The 23109-nt window shown below is 43.8% G+C and overlaps 1 protein-coding gene across 1 annotated transcript; it reads left to right on the top strand.

The window, feature by feature from the left end:
* The first annotated feature begins 1628 nt into the window (after window positions 1-1628).
* Window positions 1629-12453, top strand: GSDMB (gasdermin B). Its single transcript, XM_052658584.1, has 11 exons — window positions 1629-1857; window positions 4092-4184; window positions 5549-5720; window positions 7569-7740; window positions 8449-8533; window positions 9052-9090; window positions 10115-10141; window positions 11013-11173; window positions 11274-11412; window positions 11787-11857; window positions 12310-12453. Exons 1-11 carry the CDS (start codon window positions 1629-1631, stop codon window positions 12451-12453), a joined length of 1332 nt encoding a protein of 443 aa, XP_052514544.1.
* Window positions 12454-23109: the final 10656 nt, after the last annotated feature.

Genomic DNA, 23109 nt, shown 5'->3' with positions numbered 1-23109 from the left:
CACTTCTCCTCCTGCCTTGGAGGGCGGCTTCTCCCCCGGCCCCTGTGTCCTCAGAGGAAGCTTCCTGCTTCCTCCTCCCTCCACAAGCATGAGTGGGAGGGAAGAGAACTTACTGAGGCTCACCTGCCAGGGAGGGGCCTTTACAGCCTGTTCTGTGCAGTAGCATCTGTGTCTGTCTGTCTATTTCCCACCTGCCTGCTCCCTGGGTCCTTGAGGAAGGAAGAGTCGGTTTCTTACCTTTGACCTGTTGTCTAGCTGGGCCATAATGTGGCTTATCTAAAACTCTGAGAGGTGGGGCACCTAGCTCTCCAGTTTTTTTTTTCTTTTAGTTCCCATATTATATAGTCCCAAGACACAGTGGCCAGGAACTGTGCAGAGACCTTACACGGGATTCTTACAACCTCCATTTTTGGTGAGTAGCTGAGGACAAAAAAGAGGTGTGTGGCCCCTCAGATGGATCTGTAGGCCCTGGGCACACCCTTTCCATAGTCCCAGAAGGATTCCTAGGTGGAGAATGAGCTGAGAGTTGATCACCATGACGGGGGCAGGGGCAGAGAAGGGAACATGGGTGAGGGATGAGCAGGTGCCTGCGTCAGCCAGAAGGGAATTAGGGGAAGGTGGCCAGGAAGCCTGTGGGGTGTGGTCTGGCCTCAGGAGGGTTGGCAGAGGAGCCTGAAGAAAGGGGAAAAGATCTGAAAAGGAAGGAGAGCAGAGTGATTGATGGAAGAGGAGAGAGTAGGAAGGATTTGGAGGGAAGAGAGCCTAAGGGCTCCAACGTGGTGGGGATCAAAGAGCTGCTGCTGACGAGAAATGGAGGAGGGGCAGCCGTGTCAGGCTGGACTGGTGGTGGGCCTGTGGAAGGTCCCACAGGGCTGGCGAGTGGGGAGGCACAGGGGCCAAGAGTAGGCCAGGCAGAGGGTGAAGCAGAGAGTGGGCAGCGGGAGATGTCCCAGGTGAGGTTTTGGGATTCATTTGCTTTTACCAAGTATGAGGGGATCCTTCAGAAGGTGACCGGAAACAGAGGAGACAGGACTTGGGGGTGGGAGGCTGTCCAGGATATCCAGCTGCAAACCGCTGTTTAAGTATAAAGATAGGGTACTACCCTTTCTGCTTCCTTCTGAGACCAGTTTATCACCATCTTACTGGGAAATGGTGGATAGGGGCACCCATCCAACTGCCTTGCAGAACAGGAAGGGAGGGAGGCCCAGGAGTCAGAGCCAAGGGAAGAAGTCGTCTGTTGGGGTTGGTAACGTGAGGTCTGCAGCCAGACCCTTCATCTCTTTCTGGTTCCTCTGTTCATCAGCACTGTAAAGGTTTGGGGATGGTGGGCCTGCCTTCCTACCCATCAGGTCCCTCTGAGCAAGGGGACAATTCTGCTATGCGAGACTCAGAAAACAGGTCTCACTTTCCTTTTGGGGCAATCACCATTCCAGCTTTCCTGATGGTGATTCCATCTTAGTGTGTAGTAAATGCCATACCTTCTAGAAACAGGGAAGCCAAATCATTCCAAGTTATGATTGGCCTAGAACTTTTGGATCAGCCAAAAGTAGAAGATCAAAAAACCTGAACCAATATCCCCCTGCCCCCAAACTGCAATGGGCTTCCTTTCCCCAGTTGGTCCAGGCACAATGCCCACGGTATTTGAGTCGATCACAAAAGCTGTGGTTAAAGAGATGGACACCAGTGGAGAGATGATTGCTGTCAGAAGCCTCGGGGATGCTGACAAATTCCACTGCTTCTATCTGGTGAAGAAGAGGAGACGTTTCTTTGGATACCAGTATGTCAAGACAAACCTCACCCTGAAGGACATCCTGGAGAGTGAAGTACCATTTGATATGGTGGTTCCTGAATTCCAAGGTCAGTATGAGGTGGTTAGAGACTTTGCCCACTCCTACTCTACCCCTCTCTCAATGCCCCATTGCTATCAACCAGGTCAGCCAGTCAACAAAGAAACCGTGAAATTTGTATGTACACATCCATACACCTCAACTTGAAATGTTCGAGAGCTGCATGGGGAGAAGGGAATAGGGGAAGTGACAGTTTGTTTTTCTTGGAAACTATTCCTAAATAGTCTTTTTTTCCTATTTTTTCCCTTTGTAAATAATTCACTTTTAAATTAGCTAAGGTCTTCTCATGTGTTTGTAAAGTTAATCATTTAAATGTATAAATAAATGGAAACAATTTGCTTAGTGGTTAAGAAAGGACTCAGGCTTTAGAACTGGGGGGCATCTGACTTCAAAACCTGGCTCTGCCACACTTACCAGCTGGGTAACCTCTGGACAAGTTGCTTTATCTATGCTTGTTTCCTCATCTGTCAACTTGAAAAGACTGTTGCAAGAATCAAATGAGGTAAATTACGTAAATCATTTACCACTGTGCCTGCAAGAAGGAGCATTCAATAAAAGCTCGCCCCAGACTTTCTACTGGTGGCAGTTATTATTATTAGCCCTTCCTGTTCCCTGGGGATGATGGTTGAATGGGAAGTTGCTGGTCAGCAGAACTCCTTAAGGGTTCAGAGGCCTTAGGAGAGAAGTCTGTCCCATTCTCCTGCTTCCAAGCTCAGTGGCTCCCAATTCCTGGGGTTTCTTGGGTTTCAGAAGCCCCAGGAGAGGTGTTAATGAACCTTCTCTTGGAGACTATTATGGCGTCTGACGCCTCATGGTGAGGAGTTTTACAGCTCAGACATCTCTACCAAAATCCTTTTGGTTCTCCCCAAGAGATGGAAAAGAATTCTACCACCACCACTGTATATTTCTAGAGCACCTGCCACGTATGACTATTAAGTGATCAAGAACAGTACCCAGATTGCTCAGAGGTGGTGGGCTTTTCCACAAATGAAGTTTAATTCAGCAAGCAAGCAGCTTTAGGAAAATTTCAGATTAGCATTTTTCAAAGACTCTGAGTCGACTTTCTGAAAATTGAATTGCCAAGAGTCAATTTACTAAAAGCTAGTTCTCAAAAAAATCAAAATCAAAATCAGGGACTTCCCTAGTGGTCCGGTAGATAGGACTCTGAACTTCCACTGCAGGGGACACAGGTTTGAGCCCTTGTAGGGGAACTAAGGTCCGGCATGCCTCTCAGTGTGGCCATCCCCCCTGCCAAAAAAAAAATCAGTTTGCCAAATGACAAGTTCATTGAAAAAAAAAAAAAAAAACAACTTTAAAGCAGGACTAGGATGTTTTGCAATGATCATATTATTCTCCAGGGGCAGAGGCAAGTTTAATCATGGAAAATTGACGAGGTTAACTTCCTTTAAGGGAAACTCTATCTGGATAAAAAATTCAAAGACAGAGGTGAAACCAAGCTTTAAAAAAATTCTTAAGAATGAGGTGAGCTGATCATTTAAATTGATTTTTAGCAATCTGACCTTCTTTTAGAAACGTTATTATTTTTAACTATTTGGTGTGGATGGTGTACATAGGTTTTTTAAAAATTAAAGTCCATTACCTGATGTGAAGAGCCACCTCATGGGAAAAGGCCCTGATGCTGGGAAAGACTGAGGGCAGGAGAAGAAGAGGGTCACACAGGATGAGATGGCTGGAAGGCATCACCGACTCAATGGACATGAGTTTGAGCAAGCTCCGGGCGATAGTGAAGGACAGGGAAGCCTGACGTGCTGCGTTCCATGGGGCCGCAATGAGTCAGACAGGACTGAGTGACTGAACAGCAATAAAGTTATATTCAGATTTCTTTAGTTTTATTCGGATATCTTTAGTTGTCATCTAGTGTCCTTTTTCTGTTCCAAGATCCCGTCCAGGACCTCATGTTACATTTAGTTGTCACGTCTCCTTAGGCTCCTCTTGGCTGTGCCAGGGTCTCAGACTTCCCTTGTTTTTAACGGCCTTGACAGTTTTGAGGAGCGCTAGTCAGGCGTGTTGTAGGATGCCTCTCCACTGAGATTTGTCTGGTTTTTTTGTCTCTTAGACCTAGGAAATGAGTTTGAGGGGCGGGGCAAGATTACAAAGGGAAAGTGGTATTCTCACCACATCATGTCAAGAGTTTGCTGCTATTGTTGCTTAGCCCACTAGGCTCCTCCATCCATGGGATTTCCAGGTAAGAATACCGGAGTGGATTGCCATTTCCTTCTCTAGGGGACCTTCCTGATTCTGGGATCAAACCTGCGTCTGCTGCATTGCTGGAGGATTCTTTGCCACGGAGCCACCTGGGAAACCCTCATATCAAGGGTACGTATTGTCAGCAAGACTTATCACTATTGATATTGACCTCGGTCACCCGGGGGAGGTAGTGCCTGTCAGGTTTCCCCATTGTCACGTTATTCTTCTGCACTGCCTCTCTCCATACTGTGTAGGCTCTGTTGCATGGCTTGTGGGATCTAGTTCCCCAGCCAGGGATCAAACCCATGCTCTCTGCAGGGGAAGTATGGAGTCCTAACTATTGGACCAGGGGATTCTCCCATACTGTAGCCTTTGTGTGCATGAGGTTTGATTTTTTCTTTCTCTCTGATAAAGTACACCAAATTTTACGTTACTCAAGGAACAAATGGGCCCTGAGACATTAGCATCACACACACAGGACTGATTTCAGGCGTCGTTTGTAGGTCTGGCATGTTTCCACCAGTTTCAAAATGCATTTTTTTCTCTAGAAATCCAGGCCCACCCCTAAAATGCAGCAGTAGATGCTCTCCCGCCTCTGTAGGCTCAGAATTGGGAGGTCTAAGAGAAAGGCACTCAGCTTGGCAGCATCTCCACACACTTGCCACTAACTCCGGGTCAGCAATGGACTCAGACTCCAGGCCCTTACGCAAGGCCTTATGCAAGGCCAGGCAGAGTCCATGCCGGTGGGCAACTTTCCAGAGTTGCCTTACTTTACACATGCTCAGGTCACAAAAACACAGAGATTGAACTCCGCTTAATTTTTATTTCCCAAAGGTTGTGTTCATTCCCTCAGTTGTGTCCAACTCTTTGTGACCCCATGGTCTATAGCCCTCCTGGCTCCTCTGTCCACTATTCTCCAGGGAAGAATACTGGAGCCAGTTGCCGTTTCCTACTCCAGGGGATCTTCCCAACCCAGGGATCGAACCCGAGTCTCTTATTGTCTCCTCTATTGGCAGGCGGGTTCTTTACCACTACTAGCACCACCTGGGAAGCCAGGTGGTCGGGGCTCCTAATTCTTTCGCTTTGCTTTTCTTTCTTTCATTTCAGCCTCTCAAATGGTTTAATAGGACTAGTTCACATTTATTGAGCTTTTAGCAGTGTGCTAAGTGCTTAGCTGCGTGATTTAATCTCCTCAAGCACTGGAAGTAGGTACTATGAATATTCTCCTTCTATAGATGAGGAAACAGATTCAGAGGTGAAGTGACTTAACCAAGGTCATTTGGTAAGAATGTGGCAGAGTGGGCTCCAACCTTGATAACTTCCAGGGAGAATAGCATTGGCTGGAGAACCATGGCTGGAAGACTTGCTCAGAAGAGAAGGGGATCATGAGGGGAGCCCAGGATGGCACGCATCAGCAAGGATCTTCTAGAGAGATCTTTTGGGTCAGCCTCAGTGATAATAACGACATTGTGACCTTACCTTTCTCTTTCCAGGTCAAGGTGATAACTTCGAAATTCTGGACGTCGTAGACTCAAAGGGAAGTTTGACAGTGAGATTTCACCCCCAAATGACATTTAAAATAGCATTCCACATTTTCCAGGAGAAGAATATCAAGTTAGAAAAGAGCGAGATACCCCAGGAATTCCTGGATTCCCTTAAGAACAAGTGAGGCTGGAGGTGGGCAGTAAGGGGGAAGGAGAGAGGGAGAAGCCCATATTTTGGGGCACCTAGGCTATCGGAGGTGGGGAGCCCTGGCAGGTGCTGCCTCCCACTCCCTACTCCCAGTACACCTTGCCCCCACAACCCAGTCCTTATTCAAGCATGCCCTCCTCTTCTCCAGTCGAAGCCTTCTTATTCGTCCAGAACCAGCCTCCAGGAGCCCTTCTTCTGAGGCCCCCAATTCACTTACTTTCCTGCTGTTCTCCAGGGTAACTGATGACTCTGACTTGGAGCAAACTGGCTGGTTTCGAGACCACTTTCCTCTGTTTTCTTAAACCGTGTTGCCCAAATCTTCATTTTGTGCTTGTTTCACTTTGCCTTGTGGCAAGTCAGTAGTGTCCAAGTACCTGTCCCTCAGGGCACTAAGAACAACTTGTGACCAGGGACCGTCTTTACTAACCTCTCTGTTTATCCACAGCACATGGTAAGTACTCGAGAAGAGAGCTGAGGTGAAGCACAGTGAAATCAAAGCACCCCGGTTGAACATTTCCTGCACAGGAAGTACCAGCGCCCCACCCCACCAGGGTGGCACCTATCAAGTGCTACAGACATTCTAATAGCTGAGGGCATGGTCCTTCCAAGGGACTCCACCAGCCTTCCCCCTCAGCAGTTATGTTATGGCTGGTATTGGTGTCTTCTCCCCTAGCTGGAATTGTTGGAAAGTGTGGATGGTTCAGGGAACAGGGCCCCTCTGTTTTCCTGGGCTAGCCCTCCCCCAGCAGGGTGGATGCCTTTTGTTTCCCCTTTTTAATTAAGAACTGAAAGGCTTACAGTGAAATTGTACTGGCCCTTTGACCTGCTCCTACCACCACAGTCTTGCTGGGGAGGGGCCTTTGCTGAGGGAACTCATTTTTTTCTAGAATGCATTGTTTCTAAGGTGAGGCTATGTTGAGTGTGTCAATAGAGTTGTGTGGGGGCAGGTAGGTAAAGGAAGGTCACCAGAGGCAAGGATGTAGGTAGGTATTTTGGCTGCAAATACCAGAAGTTCCAACAGGCTGTTTTAAGTCACGAAATGAATTTCCTTGTGTGTTGGTCACTCAATCATGTCTGACTCTTTGTAACTCCATGGATTGTAGCCCACCAGGCTCCTCTATCCATGGGATTCTCAGGCAAGAATACTGGAGTGGGTTGCCATTTCCTTCTCCAGAGGATCTTCCCCACCCAGGGATTGAACCCAGGTCTTGTGCACTGCAGGTGGATGCTTTACTCTCTGAGCTACTAGGGAAGCCCACGAATTCCCTTGTGAAATCAGAAATGGCACATGGACCCCAAAGGTGGACAATGTGCAACCAGGTCCCAGAGACCCGTGTAGGGAGCTGGGACCGCTTCCCAGAGAAGGGGCTGCTGTGGGCTGGGCACATGCCCATCTCAGTGCCGTGAGAAGGGCACAGGCTTTGGACTCATGTAGACCTGGGCTTGAATCCCAGCTCTGTGTTTATTTGCTGTGTGACCTTGGGCCATTCATGACCTGTCTCTAAGCCTCAGTTTCCTATGAAAAACGGATGCAAGCCTGCCTATCTCATGGGGGTGTGGAGAGGATTAAATGAAATGACGTGTGAAGTATTTCCCTGTGCTGGCATACTCTAATCTTCCAGAAATGCTAGTGGGTTTCCTTCCCACTTTGCACCCCCTTCCCCCTCCATGGTGGGTAAAGTGAACTTTGACAGAGGTTCCACGTTCCTTGGTTTTCCAGCCCTGGGAGCACTTACTCTCAAACAGAGAGTAACTGCCGTGGGGAGGGAGAAATGTGCCTAGGAGGTGGGGCCCCTCTCATTCCCCCTTTACTCCCTCCAGGAAGCTGAAGAAGGAACTGCCTCCTTCATTCCAGTCAATCGAGGCGAAGAAAGAGGACCTGTATCTAGTGACAGAGACTCTGAAGACAAAAGAGACTGACACCCTGAAATATGAAACGCAATTTGACTTTCAGAGCCTGTTGAAAATGTTTGGTTTCCAATGTGAACACAAGGTTAGGATCTCTGGAGACAGGGACTGTGGGCGAGCCAGCTTGGCTCACTCACTGCAGGTCAGGGGCTGCCAGCCCAGACACCAGGCTCCTCATCTCTTCCTCTAGACTTTTCTGAGCAGTCTTACCTGCTCCTTGGCCTCCTGACAACGTCTCTTCTTGCCCCAAGAGAGTATATAGCATCACACAGTCTCTCCCCTTTGACTCTCTGGCAATGTTCTGTTTTCATTTGCTTCGTAGGGCTTCCCATGGCTCATAATTACACGGGTATTTCTTGCTTGTTCATTGTCTTCCTCCCTTTTCAGGAGGCAGGACGACAGGAGCCAGGATGCCTGGAACAAAACAGGCATGTTTTGTCCTCCATAAATTTTTTTTTTTTTGGTCACACCATATGGCTTGTGGAAATTTCGTTCCCCAAGCAAGGATCGATCCCAGGCCCCTGGCAGTGAAATTGTTGGGTCCTAACCACTGGACAGCCAGGGAATTCCCCATAAATATTTGTTGAGTGAAATGGAAATAAAGTCAGATGTGGAGTCAAATATCAACTTTGCTGTTGTGAAATGGGCTCATCTGCTGATCCTCTCAGAGCCTTGGTTCTCTCATCTGTAAATGGAGGGTAATAATGTCTACCTCCCAGGATTGTTTGGGAGATCAGGCAAGGCAATTATGTCAGGAACTGAGGAGTCAGTCTATGTCGCTCCTTTTTCCTAGCACCAAAAGAAAGTGACTCTCCCCCCTGAGACGGTCCTGGCCTATCGGGTAAAGCAGCTTGTCTTCCCCAGCGTGGAGAGAATGGGTAAGCTAGGCCTGGTGGGGTGGGGGAGCTGAACACATGAAGAAGGTGGGGGTCAGTTCAACTGGGGTCTGTGTCAGTCTGAAGGGGTCCTGGTGGCCTGGAAGGTGGGAGGAAGTTTCAGGGACTGGGAAGAAGGATGGAAGGTGTTGTTACTTAATCACTGTCATGTCCAGCTCTTTTACAACCCCATGGATTGTAGCCTGCCAGGTTCCTCTGTCCATGGGATTTCCCAGGCAGGAATACTGGAGTGGGTTGCCATTTCCTTTTCCAGGGGATCTTCCCAACACAGGGATCGAACCCAGGTCTCCTGTGTTGGCAGGTGGATCCTCTACTGCTGAGCAACCTGGGGACCCAATTCTTCCCTAGAGCTGTTAGCTCCTGTCTCTCTCCCACAATTTATTGTTCCTGTTGGGCAGGGTGGGAAGACTGGGGAGATATTACAAAGAGGAACTTAAAGAGAGAGACCTGGGCTTTCTAATAACTGATCTCTCTTTCTCTCTTTTTAAAAACTGGTTTAGATATTTGTTTCTTGGGCAAAACCAGCTCCTTTCCAGAAGGTGAGTGAGTGGGCCTCCTGTTCATCATTCTAGAATGGGCAAGGATACTGGTTTTAAAAAGAGGATAGCAAATGACCTGGAATTATAGAGTCATCAGTACTGAGAATGTAACAGGATGCACTCAAGTTTGAGCCAAGGTGAGAGGGCAGGAGGAAAATCTGCCTGTTCGAGAAGCAGGTTGGATTGCATGCTGGCCTAGGGTTTCCAGGCTCCGCCAACTCTGACCTGCTCTGTATAGGTCAGTGGGCTGGATCCTGGGTTCACAGTCCTTACTGGAGGCCTATTGGCTTACAAAGCACAGTTGAATTGCCTGGCCAGTTCTACACAACAGCATGAGCACTTGACTAGGAGTCAGACAGTCTCAGGGGCTTGTCCTGGCTCTGCTGCTCACTAGGCCTACAGCCCGCAGAGTCATGGGTGTACTAACCTTAAAACGAACTGGGACTAGACCAGGAGACCCGTATGATTCTGTGTGTGGCTTCCTCTGGCCTTTCAGTCTTTCCCTGAATCCCATACGGGCTGTACTGCCTAAGAGCCCTTGTGAAGGAGTGGAGGGGTCTAGGTGGCATAGAAGTCTAGGTGGAGTAGAACACTCCAGAGAAATTATTGAAAGTTGTAGAAGCTTCAGGTTCAGTTCTGGGAAGGTCTTGCTAGCTCAAGTGAGATTCTCTGTCATTCTTAAGTGCCATCACAGAGGAGTCAGGGAATAGATTCCAGTTCCTGCTGTCCCCCAAATTTTCTGAGTGGCTAAGGGCATGGTGCTTCTCTCTGGACTTCCCTTTCTCCTTCAGTCATCTTAAGTATATGCCTATGGCTGCCTGTCTCCGAGTGTAGGAAGGGGTCTGTAAATATAGTACTTTGTCATTTATACACCATGATGAGGATGCAGGCTCCCCAGCATAGGCAGCGAGGGCTCAGAATCTAGAATTGAGAACCCCCACCACTGGGACAAGAATGTCCATGGGGTGGGCTGGGGTGGAGGTGACCTGAGGACTCGCTGAGATTATTCTTCCTCTCTTTGCAGAGAAAGATGGTGGTTCATCTTGGTTGGGTAAGGATGGGGAGGCCATCTATGTTCAGGGTAGCTGCACTCCTCACCTTTGAGCCCTCTGTCCCCAAGGAATGCAGCTCAAATAGGGCTGCTGAGTGTGTGTGTGTGCGTGCGCGCGCGCGTGTGTGTGTGTGTGGCAGTAGTAGTGGAGAATGTTGGGAGGAGAAGGGCAGTGCATGCTCAAGTCGCTTCAGTCATGTCCATCTCTGTGCAACCCCATGGACCATAGCCCGCCAGTTTCCTCTGTCCCTGGGATTCTCCAGGCAAGAATATTGGAGTGGGTTGCCATGCCCTGGAGAAGGGTAGGGCAGTGCCAAAAGTAGGTTTCCACTTTAGAGGTTGCATCTGTCTCCTCTGAACACAGTGATTCTCACTGGTACACAGATATCACCTGAGGGAAATGTTGAAAGTAGTGATAACTGAGTTCCACCTCTGGAAATTCTGATTTAGCTGATCTGGGGGTGGGGCCTGGTCTGGGCACTGGGAGTTTTAATTACTCCGCAGGGGATTCTCATGCACAGTCAAGACTGAGAACCACTGTTCTAACTTCCTCTAAATCCTCATTACTCCTGTGGTCCAAAGCTTGCACTTTGAATGGCAAGAACTACATAAGCTTTGACTTCCTGGTGGTGGAGAAGAATTGGGGGTTGGTACTAGACTGAAGGTGAACTGGGAGGTGGAAGTGGGGTCAGCAGAAGGCAGTGATGGTGGGTGTCTATCTGCTTCATGTTAACAGGAAAAGACTAGAAGAAGGGAAGTTACAGAGAGGTGGTCTCCAGAAGAACGATAGATCAAGAATGGGGTCTGGGGGGCCTTGGTAATGGAGCTTGCTAGGCTGGAGGGATTGGATTCTTAATTTCTGCCTCCACAGGGAAGTCCTTGAGTTTGGAGAATTTCCAAAGCATAAAAGAGAGGGTTCAGGACATGGTGCGAGTCCTCCAGGATCTGACTCCAGAGGAGCAAAAAGAGGTGCTAAACTGCTTCACTAAGTGCCTCAGCAGTGATGAAGAGCTGCAGGACCTAGAGCAAAGAGTAAGAGGCCCAAGGAAGAGGGCAAAGAGAGGGAGGGACGAGTCGGGAGACAATCCACTCTAATGGGACTGGGCTCCTCTCTCCCATCTCCTGGTCCTAGGTGTCTGAGATCCAGTGCTCCGGGGAGCTACAGATGAACAGCCCAGCGAATTCTCTCATAAACAGTCTTTTCAATGCTGCTGGGGTCTTGATAGAGGCACGCGCAGAAACCATTTGGGATGTCCTGGATGCCCTGACGGGTGAGGAGGGGCTTGGATATAAGCTGGCGTGGAGGACATGCTGCGCAGAGGGACCTGTGCGGAGTCAACTCTTGGGAGGAAGGGGATATCACTGCCTTTTACATTTTGTGGGGCATAGACTTCACACTTCACAAACCAGCCATCTTCCCCAGGCCAGAGATGGAGGGACTGCCTCCTCTTTCCCCATGGTGCAGTCTCTGACCTCCTGCAGGCTAAGAGGAAAGCAGAAACCCAGTGGGAATGACCCCTGTCTAGCCACGCTGGGGTTCTCTGGAACCTCCTGTGATGCTTTGTCCCAGGTCTGATCAAACAGCGAAGCCCTGTCCCACTATGTGCCCTGCCTCTCTGCTGACCACCCTCTCTCTTGTCCCCAGAGCTGTCTGAATACCGGCAGTTTGTTGCTGAGGCCCTAGATAAGGGGACCCTGCTCCACATGAAGGACACGGTAAGACAGCCTGGGCTGAGCATCCAGGTCCTAGTGGAAGTGACTGCCCATGCTCTCAAGGGCCCCAGCAACCTCAATGACCAGTCCCTTCCTACTTCATAGTCCACTGCCAGCTCACGTCTATGCAGCTGGTTTGTGGCAATTCCCTGGACATGTAGTTTTCAGGACAATTCAGGATGGGGTCTTTAGGCTCTGTTGTTTGCCTGTGGGCAAGAGAGGGGGTGGGAGGCTACTAGTTCCAGGAGGGCAACTGGCCCCATGTTGATGCATCAGCAGTGTCTATTACCATTTGGGAGTATGAGGCTCCCCAGGCTCTGCAGGAAAGTGTGCCATGGTGGATTACAACCTCTGCTATGGACTCAGGACTAAGGGGGTATGTATGGCCACATAGTTGCCATTTTTGGTATATTTCCTTGTTCTCAGCTTTTACCATCTGGTGGGTTTCCTTTCAGGTGGAGCCCATCCTGAAGAAGAACTGGGGTGAGGGGCCCCTAGATGTGAGCTGTGATCCTGAGGCATGGACTCTCTATGCCTTCTATGTTGTTGTCTCCATCCTGCTGCAGCTGGGTGAGAAGCCCACCTCTGTGTCTTCCTAAGCATTCGCCCCACCAGCCTCTGAGTGCTCTCCTCCCCAGTCCATCCTCATCATCCCTAATCTCAATCACCAGAATGATGTCTTTAAAACGAGCTGCTATTCTTTGATACATCCCATTCCCTACAATAATGTCCAAAAATCAGCTAGATTGTAGGCATGAACTTCTGATTAAAAGTGGGAGACTGATCATATTAATTACCTCTCTCTCTCTCTTCAAATTTCACTAAATGACAATAAGGTGATGGAAATTATAGAAACCCACAAGGAATAAAGAGAATTAGGCAGCTGATAAGGGATTTCAACACATCTTTGGAAGCAATTAAAGGAGTGGTAAGCTAGGAGACTCGCGACTGAGGGGTGTGGAGGAGCATAGGAGGAGCCTGCTGGTTTTCATCATAAGCCTTTTAGTTCTAGTTAATATTTTTCAGGACAATAATTGAAAGAAATATGTACTTGCTGTAAAGCATTTCAGATATTGCTCAAAGTCAAAGGTAAAGGTACCCAGTGATCTCCCTTCTCCCTTTAGTATAACCACTATGCACGTTTTAGGGTGTGTGAACATTTTTTTCCTATTGGGCAGTTTTAAAAATGGTAACTTAAACATGAAACTAGGATGAGATGGCATACATCTGGCTTGTATCTATCTTTTGAACTATTTATTCTTACATTTACATTTGTAAAAATATTATATGCAACAGGAACTCTTATAAGTGCTTGGAGTGTAGCTTGGTCCACTAATTTGGAAAACTTTAACAGTATCTACTAAAGCTAAACATATGCCTATGACTCAGCAACTCCACTTCCTTGGCATATACCCAAGAGAAATGAGTGCCCGTATTCACCAAAATACTTGCATGTATAAAAACATCAAAATAAGGGCACTAAGCTGAAAACTATTCAAATACCCAGTACCATCAGGATGGATACATATATTGCGCTATACTTATGCAATAGAAGAGAACAAATTACTGCTACACGTAACAACACGAATGGCTCTCACAGACAGAATGCTGAGCAAATGAAGTCAGCACAAAAATGCATATTTGTGTGTTTGGGTCCTTTGAGCAGTAGGTGCCAGAATGGAAGCAGCTATGCAAGATAGCGGGAAAGCTCGTGAAGAATGAAGGGAGAGGGAACAGGAATAGATATGGCAAAACTTCAGAGCACGTGATCTAAAACCTGTGAAAGGAGAGGAGGAGGGAGAGACTGAGCAGGAAGAGTCTCAGACGCCAGCACCATCTGAGGGTCTCTGCCAAGCCAACCAGAGCAAAAGCAGTCTGCCAGGGGGCTCCCCATCAGGCAGGAGGGCCAGGCTCTGGGACGCCACGCTCAGCCTCCGGCAGGGAGCTGCTCAGGAGAGGCTCAGGAGGCAGATCTATAGGAGGGTGGGTTAGAGGTCCTTCATCAAGCTGCTTCCTACAGCAGGTTCTCCTAAAGAAAATCTGGGTGGTGTCCTCTGTGAGACTGTATGATTCCATTTATATGATGCTCAAGAACAGACAAAGCAATGGTGGTAGAAGTCAAAATAGTGATCATCTTCATGCAGACATTATTGACTGGGAAGAGGCATGAGGGAATCTTCTGCAGTGCTGGAAATATATCCAAATTCACTGAGCTAACATAAGATCAGTATATTTTAATGGAAGTGTATTATACATCAATAAGAAAGGCTTGAAAAAGTACATATTATATAGCTCCATGTAAATGAGGTGGAAAACAACCAGAACTACACGATGGTGGAAGAAGTCACCACAGTGGTGACCTCGGGGGGTGCAGTATGTCTGGGAAGGGGCAGTTCTGAGAGACTCTTCGGGAGCACTGGACATATTTTATATCTTGATCTGGATAGGGGTTACATGGATGTGTAACCATGTTTACATGTGTGAATGTTTATTAAGCTAAACACAAGATCTGCACACTTTACTGTGAATTTTTATCTCAATAAAAACTTTAAAAATATAATGAGAACAAATGAGAACAGATTTGAGCAGTACAGAGGAATATAAACAAATTAAGTAAAAGTTTCCTCTCAAACCCCTTAACCCTATCACCTAGTCCCACTTCCTTGCGATAGCCATATTAACAATTTTAGTGTTTATTACAACTAAAAATTATATTCCTGAATTTATTCTTGATTTATTAATTTTGAAAGAAAGTGAAAGTGTTAGTTGCTCAGTTGTGTCTGACTCTTTGAGACCCCATGGACTGTAGTCTGCCAGACTCCACTGTCCATGGAATTCTCCAGGCAAGAAAGCTGGAGTGAGTTGCCATTCCGTTCTCCAAGAAATCTTCCTGACCCAGGGATCAAACCCACGTCTCCTGCCATTGCAGGCAGATTGTTTATCATCTGAGCCATGGGTAGTATCTATTGATTACCCAGGATTAAGGATGAATGTTGTGAAAAAACAGACACTGAACAAGAAGTTCACAGTAGGAAAGTGTTACAAAAAATACAGGGTACTATGAGAGTGTTTAATAGAAGGTAACAGGGTGGTCCCATCTGACCTCTGACAGTCCTTTAGCCTTTTCCTTAAATGCCGATTCTAGCCATGCCAAACTATTGGTCTTCAATTTGAACATGACATGCACTTTTACAATGCTGTGCTTTTTAAATACAGGTTGTATTCTTCCTCTGCCTGGATTACCTTCCCCTGCCTTAACCACCTCTTAAGCTAAGGCTTAAATATCTTTTCTTCAGTATTTATCCCAGTTTCCCAAAGAATTTGGTTACTTCTTCCTCTCATTGACCCAGAGCATGTTGAATACATTTCTATTAAGGCCTTATTATACCATACAGAAATTATTAACACATATGTCTGTTCCACTGATGTGAAAGCTTCTGGAGAACAGGGTTTACTTTAAATTTTACTTTTCTTTACTGGAAAAGTGAAAAGTGAGTCACTCAGTCATGTCTGACTCTTTGCGACCTCATGGACTATACAGTCCATGGAGTTCTCCAGGCCAGAATACTGGAGTGGGTATGGGTATCTCTTTCCTTCTCCAGGGGATCTTCCCAACCCAGGGATTGAACCCAAGTCTTTAACAGCTAAGCCACCAAGGAAACCCAAGAATATTGGAGTGGGTAGCTTATCCCTTCTCCAGGGGATCTTCCCAACCCAGGAATCAACCCGGGGTCTCCTGCATCACAGGCGGGTTTTTTACCAGCTGAGCCACTTTAATAGGGCCCTTTTCCAAAGTGCCTTTGAGTTGGGGGAAGTTTGGGAGACACATTCAGAATTTCATGAGGCTGTCTCAACCAGTTGTCATTAAGATTTTTTTTTCTGTCCTCTTAGAGTGCAAGCAAGGGACTACTTGTCTAAAGGAGATTAAACTAACCCAGAAGTCTGAGGTTCATATTTGATCTGCTGATTTCTCTCCTTTTCATCTCACATTTCTGATTCCAGAGTGAAGCTCAGTACATTAACTGTGTAAGTCTGTAAGGAATTTCCTGCTCCAGAACCTGAAACTGGTGAAGGGGATGGTTTTGAAATGGGGACAGTCAGAACAGTCATTATTTGAGCTTGGAGGGATGTGAGAGATTCTACTAACTCTTACTCATTCTTCTGAACTCTTAGCTCAAGCAGTACCCACTTCTGACAGTTTCAACATCTTTCCAATCTGAGTTAGAGACCCTGTTGGGAAGGAAACCATTTTGGAGAAATGCAAGTTTAGCCACCTTGGGATAGATAGAGTTGGATGTCAACAGATCTTGGAGAAGAGGGAAAACTACCTTGCAGGTAACAAATTGAGGAATTTATTGATTTTAAGATGGAGGAGAGGAACATTGAAAGGAGAGAGAATGGAGCTAAAGAGAAGCACAAGAAAGGCAGAGAGAGACTGAGACTAGATGAAATAATAAAAACTTCTCGATGTGGAAAGGTGAGAAACACTCAAGAATGGTGATGCCAATGTTGTTTCTGGTAGTGGCAAGCTAGGTTATTTATTATCCTGGTAAATATATGGTTACATCTAAATGAGCAGTAATTATATATAGAAATAATAAAACTATTAATAGCATCTTTTGATGTTAAATACAGGATAATAATATAATATAATAAATTTTAAGTGTTCTAAAGGGTTTTATCTTTGGGAAAAGAGAAAAGATATTGCTTACTTTTAGACTTTGATGATATTGTATGTATTCTATAATTTTTGAGGTAACCATCAAAAGACTAGGGAACAGATGAGTGGAGGGAAAAAAGCAGAGTGATAAAAAGATTATCAACAAAAAGAATACATGAAACAGGGGAAAATGAAACCTTAAACAGGTGAAACAAAAAACCCCAAAGAAAATGGTGGAATGAAATCCAAATGTATTAGAAATTACATGTATACAGGGCTAAATGATGCAGCGACAATGTAATATTGTCAGAATGGATACATTTATCTATTTACAGTTTGTAAGACATCTAAATAACATACAGATATAAAATATTGAAAATAAAGTGGTGGAAAAACATTAGCTCTGTAAATACTAGCCAAGAAGAAACTGGTATAGTTATGTTAATATTAGGCAAAATAAACTTGAGGTATTAAGCATTATTAGTGGCAAAGAAGACCACTTCACAATGATAAAAATTTCAATTGACCAAGAAGATACAACAATTTTGAATTGCTATGTACATAATAATATAATCTCAAAATATAGAAAGCAAACATTGACAGACAACAAAATAGTCAAGTACAAAACTACTGTGAAGATTTTAACACACTCCTGTTAGTAATTTATTGAATAAGCAGCTAAAATGTCAGTGATACAGATGATTTGAACAACATAATTAACAAACTTGATCTGATGGACATATTTAGAAAGCTATACCCAACAATAACTGAAGAATAAAACTTTTAGCAATAAAAATATACATATCAAACTTGTAAGGTGACTTCCCTGGTGGCCCAGGGGTTGAGAGTCCTCCTGCAAGTGGGAGGGACATCAACTGGATCCCCAGTCCAGGAACTAAGGTTCTACATGCCTTGGGCAACTAAGCCTGTGCACCACAACTATTAAGCTGGCGCTCTAGAGCCCTCAAACCGCAACCACTGAGCTTGCGGGCCACAACTGTTGCACTCCATGTGCCCGACAGCCTGTGCCCTGCAACAAGAGAAGTCACCACAATGAGAAACCCACTCACCACAACTAGAGAAAGCCCAAGTGCAGCAATAAAGACCCAGGGCAGCTAAAAAAAAAAAAACCCAAAAGTTGTAAGATTAGCTAAAGCAATATTTTAGAGAACAGAATATGTATGTATAACCTTAATTGTTTATGTGAAAGAAGAAAGGCTTAAAAGAAAAAATCAAAGAATTAAGTATCTATGTCAAGGAACTAAAAAAAAAATTGGCAAAATAAATGTAAATAAATGGAAGGAAAGAAAGGGCACAGCAAATATAAAGTAGTAAATAAATAATAAAGAGGTTCGATAAAGACAGATATTGGATCTTTGAAATCAGTAATAAAATAGACAAATCTCTGAGAAGAGTGATAAAAAGAAAAAGGGAGAAAGCACCTATAACCAATTTCAAAAACGCAAAGGAGACAGTACCATAGATGCTATGTGTGTGTTAGTCGCTCAGTCATGTCTGACTCTTTTCGACCCCGTGGACTGCGATCCCTGTCCAACAGGCTCCTTTGCCCATGGAATTCTCCAGGCAAGAATACTGGAGTGAGTTACCATTCCCTTCTCCAGGGCATCTTCCCAACCCAGGGATCGAACCTGGGTCTCCTGCATTGCAGCGGATTCTTTACCATCTGAGCCACCAGGGAAGCCCACTATAGATGCTACAGGCATTAAACAGATAAAAGGATAGTAGAACAACATTGTGCCAATAAATTTAAGATTTTAGGTTAAATAAGAACCATCCTAGAAAAGTATCACTGCTAAAACTAACCCAAGAAGAAATAGAAAATATGAAAAATCCTATAACTACAAAGGACATTATATCAACAGTAAAATATCTTCCCACAAAAATTCTAAGTTCAGACGGTTTCTCCAGTAAATTCAATGAAGTATTCAAGAATAAAGAATTCCAACATTATACACACTCTTCCAGAGAATTAAAAAAGGCAACACTTTCCAAATTGTTTACAATGCTAGCAAAATCTAACAAGAACATGAGAAAGAAAAATGCAGGCCAGTCTCACACATAAACTTAGATGCAAAAATAGAAAATGAATAGCAAACCAAGAAATAAAAAGAAGACTACATTAAGACTAAGTTAGGTTTGTCTAGGACTTCAAGGTTAGCTTAACAGTAAGAAATCAATTTATGTAATTCATCACATTGAAAGTTTAGGAAGAAAGATGACATGACCACCTCAGTAGATACAGAAAAAGCACTTGATAAAATTCAATTTTCATTCTTGATAAAAATGCCTCAAATGGACCTAGAGATAATTGTACAAAGTGAAGTCAGACAAAGACAAACATCATATACCATCACTTACATGTGGATTCTAAAAAAATGATACAAGTGACACAATTTACAATACACTCACACACATAGGAAATACATTTATGGTTACCAAAGGAGGAAAGAGTGGGGGAGGGTACATCAGGAGTTTGGGATTAGGAGTAGATACATACTACTATATATAAAACAAATAACAAGGACCTACTATATAGCACAGGGAACTATAGTCAATGTTTTGTAATAACCTATAGTGGGAAAGAATCTGTAAAGAATAGATATATATTTCTGGAATATATATAACGGAATCACTTTCCTGTATATCTGAAACTAATACAGTATCGCATATCAACTAGACTTCACTAAGAAGTTGTTTGCTTTAACACCATATACTATCACTTAAATGTGGACTCTGAAATCTGACACAAGTAACCTTATCTACGAAACATTCATGGACACAGAGGACAGACTTGGTGGTTGCCAAGGGGAGGAAGGGATAGGAGAGGGATAGATTGGGAGTTTGGGATTAGCAGATGCAAACTGTTATGTAGAGAATGGATGAACGACAAGGTCCTACTATATAGCATAGGGAACTATATTCAATATCCTGTGCTAAACCATAATAGGAAAGCATATGAAAAAGAATGTACATATGTGTGTGTATAATATATAATATATATATAACTGAATCACTTTGCTGTACACCAGAAACTAATACAACACTGTAAGTCAACTATAGTTGAATAAAATTTTTAAAAAGTTGTTTGTTTTGAAGGAAAAAAGTGCATAAAAAATTCCTACTAGAGAAACAAGAATAAAACAGATGTCTTTAATCTGATACACATATTATAAAATACCTACAGTAAATATCATATTTAATGGAGTGAAATAAGTTTTCTCTCTCAATCAGAAGGAAGACAAGGATGCCTACTGCCACTGCCTTTATTGATTTGACATTACATAGATGGTCTAGCAAGTACAGGAAGCCAAAAGAGAAACAAAATATGTAAGGTTACTGTTTTAAAAAGAAAATTGCCAAAAAAGAAAATTGTATTACTTGCAGATGATCTAATTTGTATATAGTAAGTCCAAAAGAGTCTATAGATTATTAAAAGGAGTAAGATAATTTAGTAATTGCTAAAATATATATAAACCAATTGTATTTATATATATATACAATTTCATGAAGGAATGATGCTACAGCTGAAACGCCAGTACTTTGGCCACCTCATGCGAAGAGTTGACTCATTGGAAAAGACTCTGATGCTGGGAGGGATTGGGGGCAGGAGGAGAAGGGGACGACAGAGGATGAGATGGCTGGATGGCATCACTGACTCGATGGATGTGAATCTGAGTGAACTCCGGGAGTTGGTGATGGACAGGGAGGCCTGGCATGCTCCGATTCATGGGTTTGCAGAGAGTCGGACACAACTGAGTGACTGAACTGAACATGAAATTTAAAAATACCAATTATAATAGCACCAAAAATGTGAAATACCTAGGAATATATCTAACAAAAAGCCTGAAAGACACATTAAGTTATAAACTTTTATTGAGAGACCTAGGAGACTTAAAGAAGGAATACTGTGTTGCGGGGTTAGAAGCCACTATATTGCAAAAATTTGAAATCTCCCGAAATAATTTATGGATTCAATGCAATCTCAACCAAAATCCCAACATTTCTGTGCATATAACTTAATAAGTTATCCACTTCCACTTATATGGAAGTGTAAAGAGGCACAAATAGCCATGATATTCTTGAAAAACAAGATAGAAAAACTTGCTCTACCAGATAAAAACTGTAATATTTTGGTGTAGCATTAGAGCAGGGAGAGACAAATAGAAAAATAGAAGAGACATCTCAGACATAGATTCTCATGCATAAACGGACACGTGCTATATGAGAGAGGTATCATTGCAGAGCACTGGGGAATGGCTAGATATTTCAGTAAGTGGTGTCAGTACAATTGAGTAACCATATAGATAAAAAATTATAAACGATGCCTAGCACACAGCATATATAAAATTAATTCCAGTTAGAATTTAGATCTAAATGTGAATTTAGGTAAATAGATCTGAATAGAATTTAGATCTAAGGCAAGTCTATATTAACATTAAAAACGCTTGTTCAAGGGAATTCCCTGGCAGTCCAATGGTTAGGACTCTGCGCTTTGACTGCCAATGGCTCAGATTCAATCCCTGGTCAGGGAATTAAGATCCCACAGTTGAGCTGTGCAGCACAGCCAAAAATAAATAAAAACCCCAAACAAACAAAACAGAAACATTTGTTTATCAAAAGATATCATAAAGAGGTGAAAAGACAAACTATAGCATGGAGAAGATATTTAAAACTTGTAACTCACAAAATAATAAGAGCCAGTATAAGGAGCTTGTACCAATCAATAAAAAAGATGACTCAATACAAAGAGAGTCAAAAGTGTTCTAAAGAATATTTGGAAAAAGAATCCTAATGGCTAACAAACATGAAATGATTATTAACCTGATTAGTAATCAGGAAACATAAATAAAAATCTCCAGGAGATGCTATTTACTCAATTACCAGTCTGGAAAAGGATTAAAGGTCTCACAATACCAAATGTTGGTAAGTATCTGAAACAATGAGAACTTCCATACACTATCACTGGGAAGATAAATTAGTACAAACTCTTTGAATAGCAGTTCATCATTACAAATGGAACACTGACATACCCTATAACCCCAAAATTTGACTGCTAGGTATAAACTCTAGAAAAACTTGTGAACATATGCATCACATGGTATATAAAGAATTTTACTTAGTAGGATGTTGTAACAGTCAAAACAGAAACAACTTTAGTGTTCCCCAACAATAGAATGGATAAACAAACTGTGGTATATTTATATAATGGCAGAGTACATCATGAGAAACCCTGGGCTGGAAGAAGCACAAGCTGGAATCAAGATTGCTGGGAGAAATATCAATAACCTCAGATATGCAGATGACACCACCTTTATGGCAGAAAGTGAAGAGGAACTCAAAAGCCTCTTGATGAAAGTGAAAGAGGAGAGTGAAAAAGTTGGCTTAAAGCTCAACATTCAGAAAATGAAGATCATGGCATCTGGTCCCATCACTTTATGGGAAATAGATGCGGAAACAGTGAAAACAGTGTCAGACTTTCTTTTTGGGGGCTCCAAAATCACTGCAGATGGTGACTGCAGGCATGAAATTAAAAGACACTTACTCCTTGGAAGGAAAGTTAGGACCAACCTAGATAGCATATTGAAAAGTAGAGACATCACTTTGTCAACAAAGGTCCATCTAGTCAAGGCTATGGGTTTTTCCAGTGGTCATGTATGGATGTGAGAGTTGGACTGTGAAGAAAGCTGAGTGCCAAAGAATTGATGCTTTTGAACTGTGGTTTTGGAGAAGACTCTTGAGAGTCCCTTGGACTGCAAAGAGATCCAACTAGTCCATCCTAAAGGAGATCAGTCCTGGGTTCATTGGAAGGACTGATGCTGAAGCTGAAACTCCAGTACTTTGGCCACTTCATGTGAAGAGTTGACTCACTGGAAAAGACTCTGATGCTGGGAGGGATTGAGGGCAGGAGGAAAAGGGGATGACAGAGGATGAGATGGCTGGATGTCATCATGGACTTGATGGACGTGAGTTTGAGTGAACTCCGGGAGTTGGTGATGGACAGGGAGGCCTGGCGTGCTGCGATTCATGGGTTCACAAAGAGTCGGACATGACTGAGCAACTGAACTGAACTGATACTATACAGCAAAAGTATAAATGAACTAACTCTATGTGAGAGTAATCTTTAGAAAGAATCAAGGCATAAAAGAGTATATCCATTATGATTCCATTATGTTCAAAAACAGAGAAACTTAATGGTTTAGGGATCCAACTTTGGTGATAAAACTCTAAGAAAAGGCAGGAAATAATTATTATCATTCCTCCTCGATGGAGGAGGAATGATAAGATCAGGGACAGGCACATGGGAAAGGGGTGGGTTTTGAGGATGGTAGAAATATTTTATTTCTTCACTATGTGGTGGGTATTTCAGATGTTTGATAATTATGTTAAACAGTAAATTAGTGTTTAATGCACTTTTCTGTATGCATGTTATATTTCACAATAACAGTGGTAAAAAAAAAAAAAAGAATGGTGATGCTTATTGTTTCATTTTAAGCTTTTTGTGTGTCGAGGCAGTATAATCCTTCCTCTGCCTGTCTTCTGAAATCTTCCCTCAAATCTACCACCTAAACATCCA

The sequence above is a fragment of the Budorcas taxicolor genome, chromosome 19 (genome assembly GCF_023091745.1).
Source record: "Budorcas taxicolor isolate Tak-1 chromosome 19, Takin1.1, whole genome shotgun sequence".
NCBI classification, from domain to species: domain Eukaryota; kingdom Metazoa; phylum Chordata; class Mammalia; order Artiodactyla; family Bovidae; genus Budorcas; species Budorcas taxicolor.
The sequence above is the reverse complement of the archived record's forward strand: the minus strand, read 5'-3'. Positions and strand labels throughout refer to the sequence as shown.

Excerpts from the sequence above, each read along its gene's own strand:
- GSDMB (XM_052658584.1), top strand. The coding sequence starts at position 1,629 with ATGCCCACGGTATTTGAGTCGATCACAAAAGCTGTGGTTAAAGAGATG. Across the intron at positions 4,185-5,548 it reads GGGAAACCCTCATATCAAGG|GTCAAGGTGATAACTTCGAA; the intron begins GTACGTATTGTC and ends TTCTCTTTCCAG. Across the intron at positions 11,858-12,309 it reads TGCTCCACATGAAGGACACG|GTGGAGCCCATCCTGAAGAA; the intron begins GTAAGACAGCCT and ends GTTTCCTTTCAG.